The sequence below is a fragment of the Grus americana genome, chromosome 1 (assembly GCF_028858705.1).
Source record: "Grus americana isolate bGruAme1 chromosome 1, bGruAme1.mat, whole genome shotgun sequence".
Lineage (NCBI taxonomy): Eukaryota > Metazoa > Chordata > Aves > Gruiformes > Gruidae > Grus > Grus americana.
Genome location: NC_072852.1, coordinates 26,165,373 through 26,184,623, shown reverse-complemented (window position 1 = coordinate 26,184,623; position 19,251 = coordinate 26,165,373). Strand labels below are relative to the sequence as shown.

Genomic DNA, 19,251 nt, shown 5'->3' with positions numbered 1-19,251 from the left:
CCATCAGTATGTCATGATAAGCAGCACTTACACACAATCCCACTGAAGTTGGTGTGGCTACTCATTTGACTATACAAGATGAATTAACATTGGCAGAAATGAAAAATGTGACAGTTTCTCCATCTGACTAAAAAAAAAAATACTGAAGAAAACTACAGGTATATAAATAAGTTCCTGTTTGCTTTTCAACAAATACTGAACAAAGTTAAATTGCATTTTCATTGTATTCTAATACATAATCCCCTCCCATCCCCTGCTGTAAAGCATTACAATGAACAACTTTTGAAGCAGGTTCTGATTTTTATAAAAGCCTCTCACATGTTCCAATAAACCGTGAAACACAAAGGGGGGCACTTGAAGACAGCAGCCTGTTGCCATGCCCAAGTTTCATTTTCCCTTTCCACTAACGTAGACGTGCACATGCTGTTTCTAAAGGGAATGACTGAGACAGCCCCAAGAACTGCATTTCTTGGTTTGCTTGATCTGGGCACCACAACGCACAGAACTAGATGAAAATACCTTTGCGCAATAGCCCTCTGTGAGGATTTTGCCCACTATTCCCAAGCTTGCAAAGATGAGAATGTGGCAAACTCAGGCATGAAAACTGGAGCATCAGAGAAGTCACAAGGTCCCAATGTACTGGTTGTCCGAGGATTTTGGTCATGAAGCAAATAGTAAGAACGTTTTGTATGCCTGTGTTTCAGTTGTGGTTCTAACAGTGGAGTCTTTGTACGGTATTTGCGTACAATGTTGCTCTCTTAAACTTCTGCTGCATGAAACATGCTCCCAAACATGTTGTGATTTTTTTTTCTTTAAAAAGCATTAAAGCCACTACTGACCTTAAAAGAAAGTGACCTCGTCCATTCAGATTTCCCTAAATTCACCTAGCTTGTCGCCTAATAAATATGTCATTGCTTTGTTGTGCTTTTGCATGGGTCATGTTCTCTTGCTGCACCAAACCCTTTCAATTCAATAAAAGCGCAGGCATTCATATTCCTAGGGTCAGTCTTGTCTTCCACATAACAAAATGGGGCCAAGCAATTTCTTACACAAAACTTCAAAAACATTGTCATTCCTACACCAGTGTGTCAGAAGTCGTACAGTAAAGAGTGATCTGTATGAGCAACAGTATACAGATTCTTTCAACTAAGGCTTCTGGTGGATAGTAACTGAGCTTAATGGCCAGCTAAAAACTGTTCATTGGTATGTATGAAGCTAGTTGATATTTCTCTTTTGGCAGTACAAACGACATGGCTAAATGATGGAGCGAGCATGGAAAGTGACCACTTTGGCACAGCATTTTTATTTCGCAAAGTTGATAGTTATTGTTACACCTTTTTTTCCATCTATAATGACACAGAAATTAAAAAAGAAAATGCGTAGCTATGCCCTATATATTTGAGACATAGCTAACATCAGTCTTCATAGAGGTTACACACAAAATTTATGCTTCACTTGCCAAAATTCAGTCATCCTTAGCTAACTACTCACAATATCTGAACTTAAACATGAGAAAAGAATGCCATTTTCCATTGGTCCTGACACTCAGAAACATCCCAGACAGGTTTTTAGTCAGACTTGGCTTAAGCATACACTTTCTGTCCTTGCTTGGATGCATATGGCACAGATGAGAACATGAAAAGGAGATAAAAAGCACAGCGGAAAGCTAGCCTGTTCCGCTACCACAATTCTTATGCTCCTGTACCTGACATCACCTGTACCTGACATCATGCAAGCCCTAAAAATTCCTTCCCCCAGTCAAAAAAACCCAACTGCATAGAAGCATCAGTCCATGACTGGAGCAATAAATATTAGATAGTGATAAAACAGTGATGAAATAAACTATTTGGGGGATTGAAACTGCATAAAAACCCTCAGCCCCCAACATTTAAAATTACATTAAGAAGTATTGTAACTGGATTGCAATCACTACTATCTCCTTCGGGTCTTTTCTACCCTGAACAGCAACTCTAAAGCCCACAGAAGTTTATGCTCTCGTATGCCTGCAAGGTTGTTACTACCTGCCTTACTGACATATGCTAAACAGAGCGGCTTTCTTCACCTAGTCATGAGAAGACACAGAAATTAAGAGTAGTTCCATTAGTTTTGTCATTTGTTATGCTTTTTCCGCACTATTACCAGCTGTGAGCATTTAAAATAACGGTTAAACAAACAAAAACACAGAGCCTGATCAAAAGGTCCAAGTTTTTCCTTTCTCTTCTCCAGGCTAGCGGCGCTGCGCTCGGGTCGGGGGACCCCCGGGAGGGCCGGCAGCCGCACGTCCCGCCTTTGCCCGGCAAAGCGAGGACTGAGAGGGGGCTCCCGCCGAAAAACCGCACGGACCCTGGGAGTCGGGCATGCCGACGGGACGGGACGGGACGGGACGGGACGGGACGGGACGGGACGACGAGGGACGGCCACCGCTCGGCGTAGCGGGGCAGAGCCCCAGCGGAACGCCCTGAGGGCGGTGCTTGTAGTTTCCCGCCGCCTCCCTGCGCACGGACTACATTTCCCGTCAAGCAGCGGGGGAGAGCGCGAGGCACGGTGCGCGTCAGAACCGCGGACAGCCAATCGCGGCGCGGCCGGAGCGAGCGCCGTCAGCCGCCAATGTTGTTTTCGCTGAGTCGAGCTGCTGGTGTTGTTGGCGGCGGCGCCATATTGGAAGGGACGAGCCCCCGTTAGCGAGAAGCCCCTTGGCGCTGGCCCGGCCGCCGCCATGCTGTATCTGGAGGACTATCTGGAGAGTGAGTGTGTGCGGGACGGGGGTGCCGGGCGGCCGGGCACGGCCGGTGGACGGGAGCCGTGGGGGAGCCGCGGCGAAGAGGCGGCGCCCCCCCTCCCCCACGGCGGCGAGTGACTGACTTCCTCCCTCCCTCCCTCCTTCCTTCTCTCCCCGCTCCCCCGCCCCTCCGTGTCCCCGCAGTGATCGAGCAGCTTCCCATGGATCTGCGCGACAGGTTCACCGAGATGCGCGAGATGGACCTGCAGGTGCAGAGTACGTGAGTCCCGCCCCCTCCGCCTCTGCCCGCCCCCTCCCCTCCCCGCGCCACAGCGCCCGCCCCGCCAGCAGGGGGCGGCCGCGGGCACCGGCTCCATCGCCGCGCCCCGCCGCAGGGCGCGGGCCCGCGGTGTGGGGAGGAGGGAGGGGAAGGCAGAGGAGGGAAGGAGGGGGCGAAGAGGCGCCGCCGCCGCGGCGATCCGACCTTGTGTGGGCAGCCCCGCTCCCCTCCCCGCCGCCGACCCGCGCGCTGGCCCGGGGTTGTTCGCGCCCATTCCCCACCCTGCGCCCCGGCTCTCCGGCAGCGCCGCTCCGGCGCGGGAAGGGGGGGGGGGGCGAGCTCGTCTCGTCGGCACCGGGCGCCTGGCGTCGTCTCCTGCCGGCCGGCGGTGCGGGCGCGGGGCGGCGGGCGCTGGCGCGGCTGCGGGAGGCGGCGCTGCGGAGGCCCGGCGCCGCGCCGGGAGCCGCCGGGACGCAGCGAGGGGCGGGGCGCGCTCGCCTGGCGTTGTGTCAGCGAGCGGCGCCGAACCGCGGCCCCGCCGAGCCGCCCGCCCGCTCCGGGCCCGCCCCGGCCCCCGCCCGCGGCCCGCAGTTGAGTCTCGGCGCAAGTAGGATCTTACACGAGTTTCGCTCCTGGGCTTGTGCTGCTCCCCAAGGCATTTTCGGTGGCACGTCCCAAACTCTTTAGATTTTTGATCCCTAAGAGCAGTGATGGTGGTTTGGAAGATGAGTTATGTCCCGCTCCTTCAGCAGGTAGTGGCGTGCTGTCTCTGAAACTTTCCAGCCAGCTCCCCTCATAATAGCCTATGCGAAGGTGCTTTTTGCTTAGTCTGTTGTCCTCTAGCTGACGCGTAACCAAATACACAGTCTACTTCATGTTTCTTTGTAGATCACTCTGTATATCTCTGCTTATATCCTGATAGAATGCACTGCCTTACGCTGTTTTCAGGATGCATTGCCTTTTCATCTTTTCTAATGCAATCTCATCTGGTGTCCCATAACACCCAGTTAGGTGTTCCTGTCATTTAATGCGCAATTAATATGTTCATCTGTAACTGATGCAAAGGTCTTTGTTAATGAAACTGTTACTGCACAAAGGATGAGAGGAATCATCAATACAGAAGGGTCAGACTATTGTAAAGAAGAACAGAAAGAGCAAGGGTTGAAATAACAAGTGAATGCCATACAGGAATGGAAAATGCAGGACTATGTGGGAGCACAGTTCTTGAAAACAGTAATTTAACCAATAATACTTTGAAGTGTGGTCTCAGGCTTTCCCTTGGATATTTACTTTAGTGGACCCAGCAGGTCTGTTTAATAGACTTTACTGACACATGTTGAACTGGCTGTAGGATATTTTATGTGTATTATGGCCTAGGTGCTGTCTTGGGTTCAGTACTTTGAGTTGTGGGAACAGGGCAATGGCTCCTTACGGGAGATAACACCTCTGAAGTAACTACTGCTAGGGAGCACCAGGAGAGGGAGTGAGCTCACTGACTTAGGTAGTTCTCAGTAAGTTCACAAATTCTACTTCTATTCAGTAGGGAGGCAAAGAAGCTAGTAGTTTTTTTGAAGTGTATGTCGGAACTGAGCCAACTAGCGCTGCCAAGGTTGCAGTAGTGTTATTTCCTCTGCTTTAACTGGAAGTGGCAAATAACACTGAATGTTGTATACTAAAACCAACCTTTAGCCCGGAGAAAAATTCTCTCAGACCTTGGTACTTGTGTAATTCTTGCACAATGAGTGACAAAGCATCCAAAGACATTTATGAAACTTCTGGACTAGCATCTCTTGAACATCAGTTGCCAAACTGCCCACTGAATACTGCATGCAAACCTGGAGATTGTTCTCATGCTGTGACATAGTGACTTGCTGTGAAGATTCAGTATCTCTGAAGTCATTGAAAACAGTACTTTGATGAGCAATGGTGTCCCAGAAACCTGTATGAGTTGTAATTCAGAAATAACTGTGCTGCTGTGTTTTGGAGTCAATGTTGACTTTATATTCTGTCCTGTTTGGACCACATGGACTTCTGATGGCACAGGTGCTGCTGTTTGTTGTTGGAAGAAATAATAAACCAGCTGTACCTACTGTAGGTTCTGATAGGGCTGCTGTGGGAAAAGTAAAGACCATCTGATTTGTGACTTGACTCTTGAGCTTTAATTGAGCTGCACATGGAGCATAAAATGTGTTTATTTAAGTTCAAATCATGGATTATCAGGCCTCCATGGTAAAATGTCAAGTTCTGGAAAAAGGCCTCTCTTCTAATAGAGTTTCTGGCAACTCTCATGGGAAATCTGATCTAAGAAATTAATAACTCAGAATATAGTATCACAGTTGGATTGAAAAGGTAGGGGGGGAGAAAAGGTGAAGGAACTTGAGTGTACCAGAGAGAACTTTTCATGTAATTCAGTAGATCTGACCTGCATTCCCCTTTGCTATGTCTGCCCTTTCAAGAGAGACCAGGTCCTCAATAAAAAGTAAAGAGGGAAGATTTTTTTTTTTCCTTTTTCTTTCTTTTCATGTCTGTTAAGCCATTAGGATAATTATCACCTAGCTGTTTGCACTCTGGGAGTAGGAGATAGAACATTTTGTCTCTTTGCTTTATGGACCAAATTACAGTCATTTGGTCAAATAACAAAGCTTTTAGAAGCCTCCACATAAGGTGTGTGCTGCTTGCATGCTGCTCAGGTTTCTTAATCTTCTCAGTGAATAACAGAGTGTAAGTGGAAGATGCTCATTGTACAGATTCTCCTGTCTTTAACCTGTTTTACACCAAAACTGTTTACTTTGTCTGGGTCTAAATAAAGTTGACGTGAGCCTATGTCACAACTGTTCCAGCTTGGGATTAATTGTGCTCAGTCTGGTCTGTTGTTAGGTTCCTGTTGGGTTTTATGCTGGGGATTTCCAGCACAGGGAAAATCGATTAATATTTTTGATCATTTAGAATAAATTATTTTTGGTTATTTACATGAACAGTTAGTTCTAGTTGTGGATTTTCGGAGTGAGAAAACCTTCGGGCTCCATTGGATTTGAAGAGTTAATCATACCTGGGGATTCCTGAGTTTCTTAAACTAGTTAATTCACTTTTTTTTCTTTTTTCTGTTTTCTTTTTTTTTTTGTAAGAGATGATGGCCATCATGTGATCCAGTTTTAATGGTGGTTTCTGGAAGGTATCTGAAGTGTTTTATATCCAGAGCCTGAAGTTTGTAGGTAGTTGGTGCATTGTTACATTTTATTTGAAACTGCTATCTGGACGGTATTGCTGAGAGTGCTGTGAAAAAGTTTTCAGTACTATCATCTATCCTGAGACTAGCAAGGCTGTCAAAGCCAGTTTTACTGAGGCAGATGCATGTTTTTGGGAATACACAAGCTGTTGCATGCACAAGTGTCCAGCTGTTGAAATAGTATACTCGGTGTTTTGTTGGGGTTTTTTTTGAAGGAGGGAAAGGGAAGGGAATCCCTGTTCCTGTCTGAATAAACAACAAAACAGAGAACTTGTAGTTGACATTTTTCTTTCTTACGATAGTTAATGTTAGAGAATTGGTGGCTTTATTTTTTCACTTACGATATTTCTCAGCTTCATGTAAGTGAGAATCCTGTCCAAATAGTATTTCGCCAGTGCATTTACCCCTTAGTGCTGCCCTGTGGGGTTGGGGGGAGTAACTTGGTAAGTGCTTTCAATTTGCTCTCACCCTTCCTAGCATACAATGGAGAGGGCCTCGACTTAAAGGTGGTGACTTGACTCTTCAGTTGCTCTACCTTTTTGCGGCACTAATTTTTTTTCAATTATTTGGTTTTGTATTTGACTGTTTCTCTTAGGAGAACATGTTGTTTCCTGCTCAGTTTGTAACTGGCTAGAATGTTCCAAAGTCAGCAGTCTAGAGCCCTGGGTGAGGAGTTTGGGTCGTGCTTTAAGTCACTACCACTGCTCTTAGGGACAAAAAACCTTTAGAACTTGGAGTCCTGCCTGTCCCATGCTGGAGAGCACAAGAACCTTGATGAGAATCCTACCAGAATGCAATTCTGCTTCTTGGAAATTAAGGTAAATATTTCCCTCCTCTGTCCACTGTCACTTGGTTGTTTTGGTTTTTTTTGTTTTATTCCTCTCTAATAGTTTGCACCTCAGTCCTGTCAACTTTGTTTAAGGAAAAAAATGGGTCTTATTTCATAATGTTTATATACATGAGAAGATAACATTTATCTTAATCTTTTCCTGTGCTACAGATGCAATGGATCAGCTTGAGCAGAGGGTAAATGAATTTTTTATGAACGCAAAGAAAAACAAACCTGAATGGAGAGAAGAACAAATGACATCGATCAAAAAAGTAAGGATATCACAGGAGTGGGTCACATTTTTCTCTTGCAAACGAAGATAACCTTAGGAAAAAATAGCTTATGATTGATGGAGACTTAGCGTTCAGAACTGTGAACTTCCCTTGGGCTTTCACAGAGATGAATAGAATTACCTAGGAGGAGAAAAATGACTGAAAGGTTTCTTTGATCAAGCATTTCTCTCAAGTTTTACCCAGTATTTGCTAGCGTTTTAAAAATTATGATCCTGAAATGGTGAGGAAACCAGGTATTAAATTTTCAGCTCAGACTTCTTGTTTCTGCTTGTGTGGCATGAAGCTGCATAAGTTAATTGGCTTTCTTTTAGAGGATATTTTTCAAGCTTAGCTTCAGCATTTCCTGTGATTCTACCTGTGTCCTTGTATATGTTACACATATGGTGTATGTAGCTTTAGGGAGGGAGGAATAAGAAGATGGATGTGTTTTGTTTTATCCTTCAACGCTCAGGCATTGGTGGTGGTATTGTTAGCAAGGTAGTCCATCATTTTGTCAGGAGAAACTCCTTTTTAGTCTCCTACACTTGTTACTTCAGCCCTTTATTTGACCAAGGGTGGTTTTTTTTTTTTTCCTTAATGCAAATAGATTTCTGTGTTTAAAAAAAGAAATAGTCAAAGCTCTGACTTCACAAGAATAAATGAAAAATCTGCTTCTGACTTCAGTTGGACCAGAGTTTCAAGTAGTTTTTGCCTAAGCAAAATACTCTTCAGTGGAAATTGAGAATAAAAAGGCACTTAAACATCTTTAATTGTGGAGTAAAAAGATGTTTAAACATAACTTAAAAAAAGGTTTTGTCTGTGGATTTCCATTAGAGCAGATTTTAAAATTGGATTGCTTTAGTCAAAATAACTTATGATTTACATAGATCTATTTTAAAATAATTTAAACTATAAATTATATACATCATTATCTCTATTTAAGTACAGTGCTAGAAAGGCCTCCCCTCACAGTACTCTTTAGCATCATTTCAAAGGGCAGTGGTATCTGCAATAGTCGTAAAGATCCATACAAAGTAAAAGACTTCATCTCATTTTGAGTCCGTAACCTTATGCTGTGTAATATAAAATAAATCCAAGATTGTTTCTATTCTTGTGGCATTTCTTGCAGAAACCTAAATATCACTGTGGGAGGAAACGTCCACATCTTGTAGTTTGGCTATTTCTAAGGCACAAACAATAAATTGATACGTAATACATCTCTCATCTAAAATTTAGCTGACTGTTGTTAACAGTAGAGTTTTAGTCTTTCTGAAAACTTGACTTTTAATTTCTCACATTTTGTTCTGGATATCAATAGCTTAAAATGACTGAAATTAATTCAGTTAATGTTCATAATTTAAAAAATATTCTCTTTATAACAGGATTATTATAAAGCTTTGGAAGATGCTGATGAAAAAGTGCAACTGGCTAATCAAATATATGATTTGGTAAGTAGACAGAAGGTTTGTGGTAAATTACCTAAATTTATGCCCAAAGGAATTTTAAATACTTTGATAAGCACTACAGCTGTGCTACTTGTACTGTTCTGTCAGCTACACACAGATATTTTTGCTGGTGAAAGAAACATTTAATATTTTATTGACTTTAAAGAATTCTGTTGCTTTGGGTAGTGTTACTTAAATACAAAACATACAGAAATAATTTTAGAAATCCTAAGGTTTTCATGCGTGTTGATTTTATCTTAGTTATTTTTTTCTGAGAAGAGACCACAAGCAAGTTACTCTTCCTTATAGCATGTGGATTTTGAATTTTAAGTATATTTATTTTACATTCACTGGAAGAACAGAACCTGCAAGTCAGACTACACTAAAGTATAGTAGACATAAAACAAATGCTTCTTGTCTGCTTTAGTTCCGCTTCAGCTAACCAAAAGTTAGTTCCAAAAGTTGGAACTTACCTCTGCTCTTTTGGTTAGCTGGTAACTGCAAAAAACCTGTTCAATTTTTAATAGTTTAGAGATAGGTACAGTATTCTGCTGTATAATTACAGGTGAATAAAGCATTTGGAACATAGCATTTCTTTCCATGATACTAAGCTTAAAATTTTTTTTAAGATAATTTTCAATACCCAAGAATATGTCATGCTTGACTCAAGTGCACAGGAGTCTTTACATTTTCGGTTAGAGGCCCTTTTACTCAATACTTAAGCTTACTGATGTCTATAGTGGCATACAAAATGCAATTTGGTACACTTGCAATTTCCTCATGCAGCCCAGCCTCTTCTAAACTGCATGTTATGTACTGTTCTCTGTTCCCCTTTCTATACCCATACCCACAACACCCCCAAGTCCTCTTAGTCTTTTTTTCTCAAAAGAATCAGTGTTATGTCTCGGAACATTGCCTACAATAAGAGGAGGGCTTCTAGCTGCTGAGCCAATATGCAGTCTTATTTTATCCTGTGATTGACTGCGCAGCTTAGGAGCAACAGCGCTGTTTTGGTGTTAATTCTAGTATCTCTGCTGAGATAGGGAAATGTAGGTGACCGAGACGTTACGCTTCTGTGTCTTTTTATATGGGCTTAGTGCCGCATGGCAGAGAATTGCTGGAAGGGAAGAATTTAGCAATCCTGAGATTAAAGGTGTAGATATCCATGTTACAGAACTGGATGCTAGCTATTGTTGCTTTGTATCAAAAACAGGTAGACCGTCATTTGAGAAAATTGGACCAGGAACTCGCTAAATTTAAAATGGAACTTGAAGCAGATAATGCTGGAATTACAGAAATATTAGAGAGAAGTAAGTATGCTTGATTTTCTTTAAGAACTTGACAGATTTTCTGTCAATTTGCAACATTAAATTGTCATAAACTTGTTAGTGGCATGCAGTATTTCCGCTTGTTCCAAAACTGTGTTTTGACCTGCATACTTTTCATCAGTCAGTGATTCTCAAATTTTAATTTCAACCTCAGTTTTTACCAGTGAAGTCAAAATACAACTGAGTCATTAGAATAGTTTTGTTCACACAACTGTTGCACTAGTGAATTGCTACAGCAAGGTACAGAGTTCTTTAAACCTATTTTTAATGACTGTAAGTATTCAGACAAATACTTCAGCCTAAGCTTGCCACCTACCCAGTTGAAAGTGTACCATTTCTTACTTGAATTGATTGCCACCAAACTGAGGAGGGTCATTATTTTAGTTATAGGTGTGGAATGTCAAGTTATGTACTCAGTGGTTTTCTTTTTCTAAAGGGGAGAGAGTGGTTGTTTTGTAATGGGTTAGCGAGGGAGAAGCATTTTGGGTAAGAAACCTGCATGCTTAACAGACATAGCAATGCTAGTATTCAGAATGTGAACAAAAATGCAATGGCACAGCTTTTTGGCCAGCCTGGCATAGAAGAATCTGGCCTTTCTGTATGCATCAGCATTTAGACATCAAATGTGATTTCGGAGTTGACTTAACTACTGTGATTTTGGAGCTAAGAGGCAGTGACTGTTCTTCATATCCAAGGACAGTGAAAAGTAACATAAATTACTTGAGGAGATTAGGAATAAATATTCTTTCTTTGAACTTTGTGTGGTTTTGCCATAAAAGCTGGAAGTTTTTGGATACACTACTTGTAATTGCTATTACAAATAACAGGTACAAAAAGAAAACTGCAAAGTACGTGTTTTTAATGAACTAGCAACTACAGAAAAGGACTAGTTTATTTTAGTTGGAGTCTCAGCTGCAGTTTCATTTGCGGTACTACCTGCAGTTGAACTACGTGTTTTATGAGCTAGGTAGGTAGAATTTCAAGAACTCGGAAGAGAAATGTACCAGCCTGCATGTTGCATCTTTAAGGGTTTGTTTGTTTGTTTATTTTTGGTTTGTTGGGGTGGGGTTTTTTGGGGTTTTTTAAAGTGAAAAGTCAAAGCCTCTTAACATTTTTTAGCTTTCAGAGTAAATACATATTGTTGAGGTTCCGCCAGAGGGCAGCCTTCGGACTCGTTCATAACATGAGTAATGTTATCTCCGCCAAAAATATCTCCTTATGCTTTGAACCTTTCCTAGAATAATTTTCTTTAAACTTTTGTGATGCACACATACATGTTTTTGAAAGAAAAAGAAAGAGGTAAAAAAATGTTGAAACCATAGATTTTGAAAAATGAATGTGAATTACTTTCTTGAATTTTCTTCTGTATAAATGTAAATTGGTAGGTATTGCAGCTGATTCAAAATCTTTTTGCCAAAGATTGATACACAAACCATTGCATATTGTTCTAATGGAAATATATGGTCAAAGTCTCTTCTATGCTGCAATCATTTAGCCTTTGACTCTGTGTGACAAGATGCCTCATTAATACCATTTACCTGTTACAATCTTCTTTTCAATTCATATCAGTGTAGATTGTTAGTACTTTTGGTGCAGCATTTTCCAACCATCACTGGCTTGTATACAACTCATTTGAGTAAGTGGCATGTTGAGGGCAATGTTTTCGTTTGTTCTTTTATTTGCCTTGATTTTAACTTCTTGATTTCAACAGGTGAACAGGAGCAGTCACCAATATTTATTTTAAAACTGTTGTTCTCATTGACTCTTGGTTGTACTACAGGAAGAGTTTCTAGCAAAAAATTCTTCTGATTAAAATAAATAAAGTTGCATAGTGATTTGGTTGATACTAAATGAATCTTTATAATATTTAAAACTCAGAATAATGCCAGTGATGAAATTTTCCTATCCTTTTTGCCTCCCTCTTAGGGTCTCTGGAGCTGGATACACCATCACAGCCTGTGAATAACCATCACGCCCATTCTCACACTCCAGTAGAGAGTAAGTATTTGATACTTTAAAACATGTTCACTTTTTGTGTTTCCTTAATGTTGCTGAGTTGTAGTAGGGGAAAAAAAATGCTCACAACTTTTTTCTTTTTTTCTAAACACTGGGGGGAAAGAAAGCATAATGCAATGATGATAATGTCTATTCAGAAGAAGCGAAAGAATGAAATAATAACGTTTTGCTGGTGGGAATTAATTGAAAGTGCTGTTTTATTATCTTTAGTTATAGTTTGACTTTCAAGCTGAAAAGGTTTTGCATTTAAGTTCCCTTCATTTGTTTCTTTTAGAAAGGAAACATAATCCATCTTCTCACCATAGTACAGCAGATCATGTTCCTGAAAAGAAGTTTAAATCTGAAGCTCTTCTATCTACCCTGACTTCAGATGCTTCTAAAGAAAATACACCAGGTAATCTTAATTGTCTTGCATTTTATTGCTTTTTAATCAGAAGAAGAGAAACCCAGTAACATTTGTGAGTTATTGTCTTTTGACATCAGAGGCTCATCCCTTTCCTCTGGATTTTCAGTCATTTGAACCATGAGAAATTGCAGGCATTGTTACTCATCTGTGTTGTCCATGAAGTGCATCAGCTTTGTTCTCATTTAACAGCTGCATGTTGGCTGTTCCTTTTTATTGACACTGCTTGGAAGAAGAAAACAGTACAGTTTCATTCAGCCAGTAGTAGAAACAGAAGAGATCAATGCATTATTATTTTGGGGAAAAAAATGCATGCAACAATTTCCAAAGTAGGGGAAAAGAATTTTCACACTTTTTTTTTTTCTCCAAAGATTGGTCTGATGTGGCATTCAGCTACAATAAAATTCTTTTGTGTGTTGTCTGTTTCAAAAGAGGTGAGAAGTCTTTTTGAGTAGTGAATAAAAAAAAAACCCCACAGCTTTCTGCCCATTTTAAAAATTAGGGTCTTTCATAGTTTCTTTTCTGAAAATAAAAGATTGTGAGAGGTTATGTTTTGGAATTTAGTGCTGTTAACCAGACTTAAGTAGTCTCCCTCATAGCCATTTTACTTTTCTTTTGAAGGAACTTCCTGTGAGATGGCAAATAAAATGTAACTATATTTGAGTAACTGTCAGTCTGTAGACAGCCACGTAAATCTGTGTCGTATTAAAACTGTGATTTGTAGTTTTTAGAATTAAGGTTGTTAAAAGTTTTACTTCAGAAGGAGTATAGTTGTACAGTCAAATTCTTACCCTTTTCTTGATGATTACAGGAGTCAGCATCATTTCAACAGAGATTGGGTTTATATAGACATAGGCATAGCAACTGCATCTGTTCTTTGGTAGCTGAATACGATAGTGAAGAGTATTTTTCCAAAAGGACTCTCTGCATATGAGGATAGGTGGGGAGCAAACTTTTTTTTTTAAAGCCAATACTGGCTGTGTCAAATGGCTTTTTAAATTTTTTTCCAAATGATGACACTGCTCCAATGCATAAATGGAGTTCCTGCTCTTTCACTGGTTGTCATATATAACTCTTCTTAAAATGCAAAGGACTTCAGTTTCATTTTGAATTTCATAAATGTGTTCTGTTCATCAAGGGTGTCGAAACAGTAATTCATCATCCTCTTCAAACAATGCATACAATACAAACTCTTCTCAACCATTGGCATCATATAACCTGGGCTCATTATCTTCAGGATCTGGGGCCGGTGCAATTACCATGGCAGCAGCTCAAGCAGTGCAAGCCACGGCACAGGTAATGTCAAAACATTCTTGTCATTTTGCCATCCGCTATTGATAAAGAAGAAAGGCTAGTGATTTTTTTTTTTTTTTTAAAAATCTGATTTCCATGATCACTTTCAACTGATGTGATTCAGTTGTCCTGTTATCATTTTTGTTTATTTGCTATAGTTTCTTCCTGTAAAACTTGAATAAAGGGACAGCTTGTTTTCTAGCTTTTCCCATGGGATATTCTTACACCTTTTTACCACTTGCTATACATCATTTTTTTAACACAGTTACTAATGAACCTGTGTAAATAATTAGTAGTTAGCAGTCTGGTGTATGTCTTCTGTAAGAGCTCTACTGTGTAATCTGATACAATATCAGTATTCCTTTTAGATGAAGGAAGGAAGACGAACATCCAGTCTAAAAGCCAGCTATGAAGCATTTAAGAACAATGATTTTCAGCTTGGAAGAGAATTTTCATTATCCAGAGATTCAACTGGATATTCATCATCAGCTCTGGCATCTACATTAACACAGACATTAAGTTCATCAACCACAGATTCACGAAGTGGCAGAAAAAGCAAGTAGGTTTTCTTATGTGTTGATTGCAATTACAGCTTTTAAGACAGCTAAGCTTTCTTTTAAAGGTCATGGGCTGTATGACAAATACATCATATTAAGTATCTGGGGGGCAGGGATCAGCAGAAGGTAGTTACTGCCTGCTGGCCTTTTTTTTGCTCAGGGCTTTCTTCTTTTGTCCTCTCGCTTTTTTTTTTTTCTTTAAGCAAATTCACTCCAAGGTTTTAAATAAATGTCTTGATTTTCTTTGTCATCTGTGATACAGTCTGGTTTCTTCCCTTATTTTTCTGTATTTTGGAGAGAAGATTTGGCCTAATGGCAGATGTTGGGAATTACTGTGCATTCATAGATGGTTTTGAAATAATCTGGAGATCTGCTTCCTGCCACTTCAGAAATAATCACAACGCTTTGATGGTTGACCCTTCTAGGACAGGAAACAGAGTGAATTTTATTTCTGATTAAAATGAAATTTAAAAGTGTTTTAAACAACACAATGTCACAACACACTTGTGACAGTAATCACAAGTTGTACTTGAAAGATTTTGTCTCAGAGTGCCCATCCTTTTAAACTGACTTGCGTGTTTTTCTTCATACAAATTTATGTTTGGTCACAGCTCAGTTAATAATTTTGTCTTTAGAAGCATTTTTCATCTATGGATATCTTGGGTGTCAGGTCTGACCTATAAGCAAAAGCACAGAATTTGTATTCTCGCACTGTTCCTGTGGAGTGATTGGTGATGCTTGAGTGGAGATTAACATAGAATCAGTCATTTTCAAAACACAGCTATCTATTCTACATGACATATGACATTATTTATATGTAAATTCCTGTTTTACTGGTAACATAATTTTTATGGGGACTTTATATCAAGGCTGTTGATGGAAAGTTTTGTGTAGAAAAACATTGATTAAAGCCATTGGGCACTTTAAAGCTGTTAAATTCCATTGATTAGAATAGTCTGTCTTGCACTTGTAAGCTGGTAAGATTTGTTTCCTTTTCCAAAGAGCATTCCAGGTGTCCATTTCAGTTCTTGCAATTGTTGAATGAAATCTGTCAGGGAACGATGCTTTGGGATTTATATACTGCAGTATTTCAGAGTCAACAAAATACTCGTTTTGTGATCCTTTCACTTGGCAGGAAATGAATTTAAATTATGATAGAGTATTTTTAATTTTTTTTTATTTTAGAAACAACAACAAATCCTCAAGTCAGCAGTCGTCCTCATCTTCCTCTTCTTCATCTCTGTCATCATGTTCTTCTTCATCTGCACTGGCACAAGAACTGTCTCAGCAAACAGCAGTAATACCAGAGTCTGATTCTAATAGCCAGGTTGACTGGACCTATGATCCAAATGAGCCACGTTACTGCATTTGTAATCAGGTAAGGATGGCTTCCAACCTGAAATATAACTAGAGCTGCTATTTCACTGTAGTTGAACTTCCTTCTCTGATTGCTAATTTAAAAATATTCTATTTGCAGTCTTGAAATTGTGATCTTTTTTTATTTACTTACTGGTGACAGGAATAATGAACTCAACTGTTGAAGCTAAAAACAAACATACCTGGAGAGTTTTAAGTCTTCTAATGAAGACTTCAGGAATAATTAAATTAAAGATTGAACAGGTTCACAGTGGATTTAGTTAAATAAAGCGCATGAAATTGTTATGCATGCAATGGAAATGCCAGTCATCAATATAATCTTGAAAACTGGGCTGATAATGTACTGAGCGCTGTTGTTTAGACCAAAATGTAGTTCATTCAGGTTTTGAATGCTGACCTTTCTCATCCAACCTGAAATATGCAGAAGTATCTCTTTTTTTTGCATTAAAAAAAAAATTGAAAATCAATTTGCTATGAACGTGTTCTTTGGGTTGTATAACAAAAGTAAAATCAAAATACTGTTGCTGCTGTTAATGGAAAAACTCCTCAGAGGAAGAAACTTGAATTTTAGCTCTTTGAAAATGTTGATTGCTTTTAATTAGTAATATAATTATTAATATTTTTTTTCTTATTTACTAGGTGTCCTATGGTGAAATGGTAGGCTGTGATAACCAAGATGTAAGTAACAAAGTCCAAAAAGTTCATGAGATGCTTGTGCATGTAACTATTGCTTGCAGGCGTTACTTTTCTTTGGAGTTGGTTTTAGAGTAGCGTTTTTTAGAGTAATGTGCACATGAGTTGAACCATTCTACAGGAAACTTCTCATCTGTCCCCACAGTTCAGGTTCTTTCAGAAGGCTTCACCCTTCACTGGGAAGATTTGACATCTTTAAAATGTCCTATATTTCTGGGAACATTTAGCTATGTCACTACTAACATCAGTTTCCCCCTTCAAATTAAAAAAAAGATGTTTTTAAAGAACAGTTGAATGTGATCATGTACTTACTGAGGTACTACATTTGAACAGAAGTGAGTGATAAGATTTCTTTTGTGTCACTTAGTGTTGTCAAACTAGGTATTTTGAAGCACAACGTACTTCTTTTGCTTTGTTATGTGAGTCCATATATGACTCCTAGAATTTTTATCACTTTTCATATTCTATTGAGTGTATGTTAGGGACTGAGATACTCCTCTCTTCTCGTTTTGTCCTGTGACTTTGTGTGAAAAGCAGAATCTATGCTTTTTACTCATGCTTCATTTTCATAGAATTGTATTTGTGATGGGTGTTTTGGGGAAAAAAAAACAACCCAGAATCCACAACCTTCTCTTTAACTCTGTTTTTATAGTGCCCTATTGAGTGGTTCCACTATGGATGTGTTGGACTGACAGAAGCACCAAAAGGGAAGTGGTACTGTCCGCAGTGTACAGCCGCAATGAAGCGAAGAGGCAGTAGACATAAATAAGTTTCTTCATCTGGAAAACAAATTACATACTGAAGGTTTTATAGAGGACTTGGGAGGGGAGGGAACCCCCACCACACTTCCTTGCAACCACTTAAGGGTTAACATAGCAGTCATAAGATCTTGAACTATTGATTTTGCTAGTTGTGTTTTAATATTGTAAGTAAATTATTTATGCACATTGATGTGCTACAGATATTATTCCAGTGAGCCTTGGATTGTTCCAGTGGCCAACATATGCAGACATTTGTACTATCAAACCATTTCTCTAAACAGTGGGCATTCTATAATTATTCAATCTTCAAAAAATTCCAATAAGTCAAGATTTTAAATGTATGTTTTATATTCCACAGATATATTCTGCTGCATGTACTGTACTCAAGAGCTGTTATGTAACACTATGTATATAAATGGTGCAAATAGTCAGTGCTTCTGAAAAAAAAAAATGAGACAATGGTTTTTAAAATGCCTTTATAGCTTTGGTTCTTTATGAAACTTAATTCAGCAGGCTGAAGAAAATGGTTCTCGTATACAGCGGGCTGTTGTCCTCTAGGGTACTTGAGTATGTAAAAACAAAAAAAAAATGCTGTAGAATAAAACAAACTTGTGCCATTAGTCTTTATATGTTTCTGCTCCAGAGAAGGCGCAGGCCATAAGAGGAAAAAAAGGTGTTAAAGTGATGATAAATTTTTATACCAAATGTGTTTATTTTTTTGTGCAAGTAATCCTTTAAATTTGAATTGTATTAGGTGTTAAAATAAAACAACCTCAACTCCTCAAATTCATGTTTTCTGTACATTTGTCAGAAGCGTTTTCAGGTTTGTCCCTGAAACGGTTTCAGAAGAATATAGCTAAGTTTGCATAAGAAATTGCTACACAGGACCCATGTGAAGGATCATTGTACAGGAGGACATTGCTTTGATGGGTGGATAATTAATACAAAAAGAGGCAAATGCTGAAATATCATTTGCCTTGATGTCTCTGTCTCCAGACAATAAGTGGCACTGCTTAAATGGGCACAAAAGTTCTGTTTTCCATGTGGTTAAAAAAAGAAAATCCCTACCATGTTGAGATACCATCCACAGGCAGGATTGCCTTCCTGTTTCCATGGCACGGATGGAAATGGGAAGGGGAGAAGAAAACCATGGTAAGTGTGTCTTGCTCCCATGTTCCTTCCTGGACAGTGGTTTTCCTGTAAAAACCAACACACAGCTCAGGGAGGAGGAAAGGGAAAACCAGTTCATCCTGCTGTAGAATCTTTAGGGTAACGGGGAGCATGATGTTAGGAAGCCTAAATGCAGGCCCATAAATGTTTGGATTTGTTAGCTGTACGTGTTGTAGTACAGGATCAGAAAACTCGTCTTTAAATCAGATCCCAGACCATGAATATAATGGAAAGATTTTTCTATATTTTTCCCCCACTTGCTTATTTTAGACAAAGTTTGGAAATTTCCTTTCTCTGACAAGTTCCTTTTGTTGTTTTTGTATGGCTCTTTCACGCAGCAGAACAGAAACAAGATGATTGCTCCCTTTTTCTTCTTCCTTCCACTACTGAAAAAAATGCACTTTCCCTTTGGAATGAAGATTTTACTTTAGCACTGGGTTGCTCTTTGGGCTGTCAGGCTGGAAGATCATGACCATGGCAGCTTTCCAAACCCATGCAGAGGGGGAGGAGAGGGTGTTTCAAAGTGTGACTGTGCAAATAGTGTCAAGGAAATAAAGAGTTAGGCTCATTAGTCATAAGAGTAAGCACAGAAAATGCAGGCTTTACCTAAACCAAAATGAAACTAGGCTTGTGCCACAGCATTTGTTTAAAAATAAAAAAGTAGGCATTTTAAATCCATGAAGTGAGTAAAAGGAGATGTGTAAGAAGGAAATTATAGATGGTGGTAAATAGACTTTGGTAAAAGAACAGTATAGAAGTTGGTGAAAATAAACAGCGAAGAGCAGAGTAACTAAGGTTCCATTAAAACTGGAACCGAACCCACTGTGTATGTATTTCTGTGGAAATATCAGTCTAAAAAAACACTTGAGAACTAGAATATCT

General features: G+C 39.7%; 1 protein-coding gene across 6 annotated transcripts; it reads left to right on the top strand.

Moving 5' to 3' along the window:
- Positions 1-2,563: 2,563 nt before the first annotated feature.
- ING3 (inhibitor of growth family member 3) lies at positions 2,564-17,985 on the top strand. Of its 6 annotated transcripts, none has more exons than XM_054813366.1 (13): positions 2,581-2,744; positions 2,924-2,995; positions 6,937-7,043; positions 7,226-7,326; positions 8,709-8,774; positions 9,985-10,081; positions 12,026-12,097; positions 12,390-12,509; positions 13,657-13,814; positions 14,180-14,370; positions 15,554-15,746; positions 16,385-16,423; positions 17,091-17,985. In XM_054813366.1, the coding sequence occupies exons 4-13, from the start codon at positions 7,231-7,233 to the stop codon at positions 17,205-17,207; spliced, it is 1,149 nt and encodes a 382-aa protein (XP_054669341.1). In that variant the 5' UTR covers positions 2,581-2,744; positions 2,924-2,995; positions 6,937-7,043; positions 7,226-7,230; the 3' UTR covers positions 17,208-17,985. The 6 variants fall into 6 exon arrangements, with proteins under 6 accessions (XP_054669337.1, XP_054669336.1, XP_054669341.1 ...); XM_054813363.1 differs by having other exon boundaries at positions 6,821-7,043; XM_054813362.1 differs by lacking the exon at positions 6,937-7,043 and having other exon boundaries at positions 2,564-2,744; positions 13,756-13,814.
- The last annotated feature ends 1,266 nt before the right edge of the window (positions 17,986-19,251 follow it).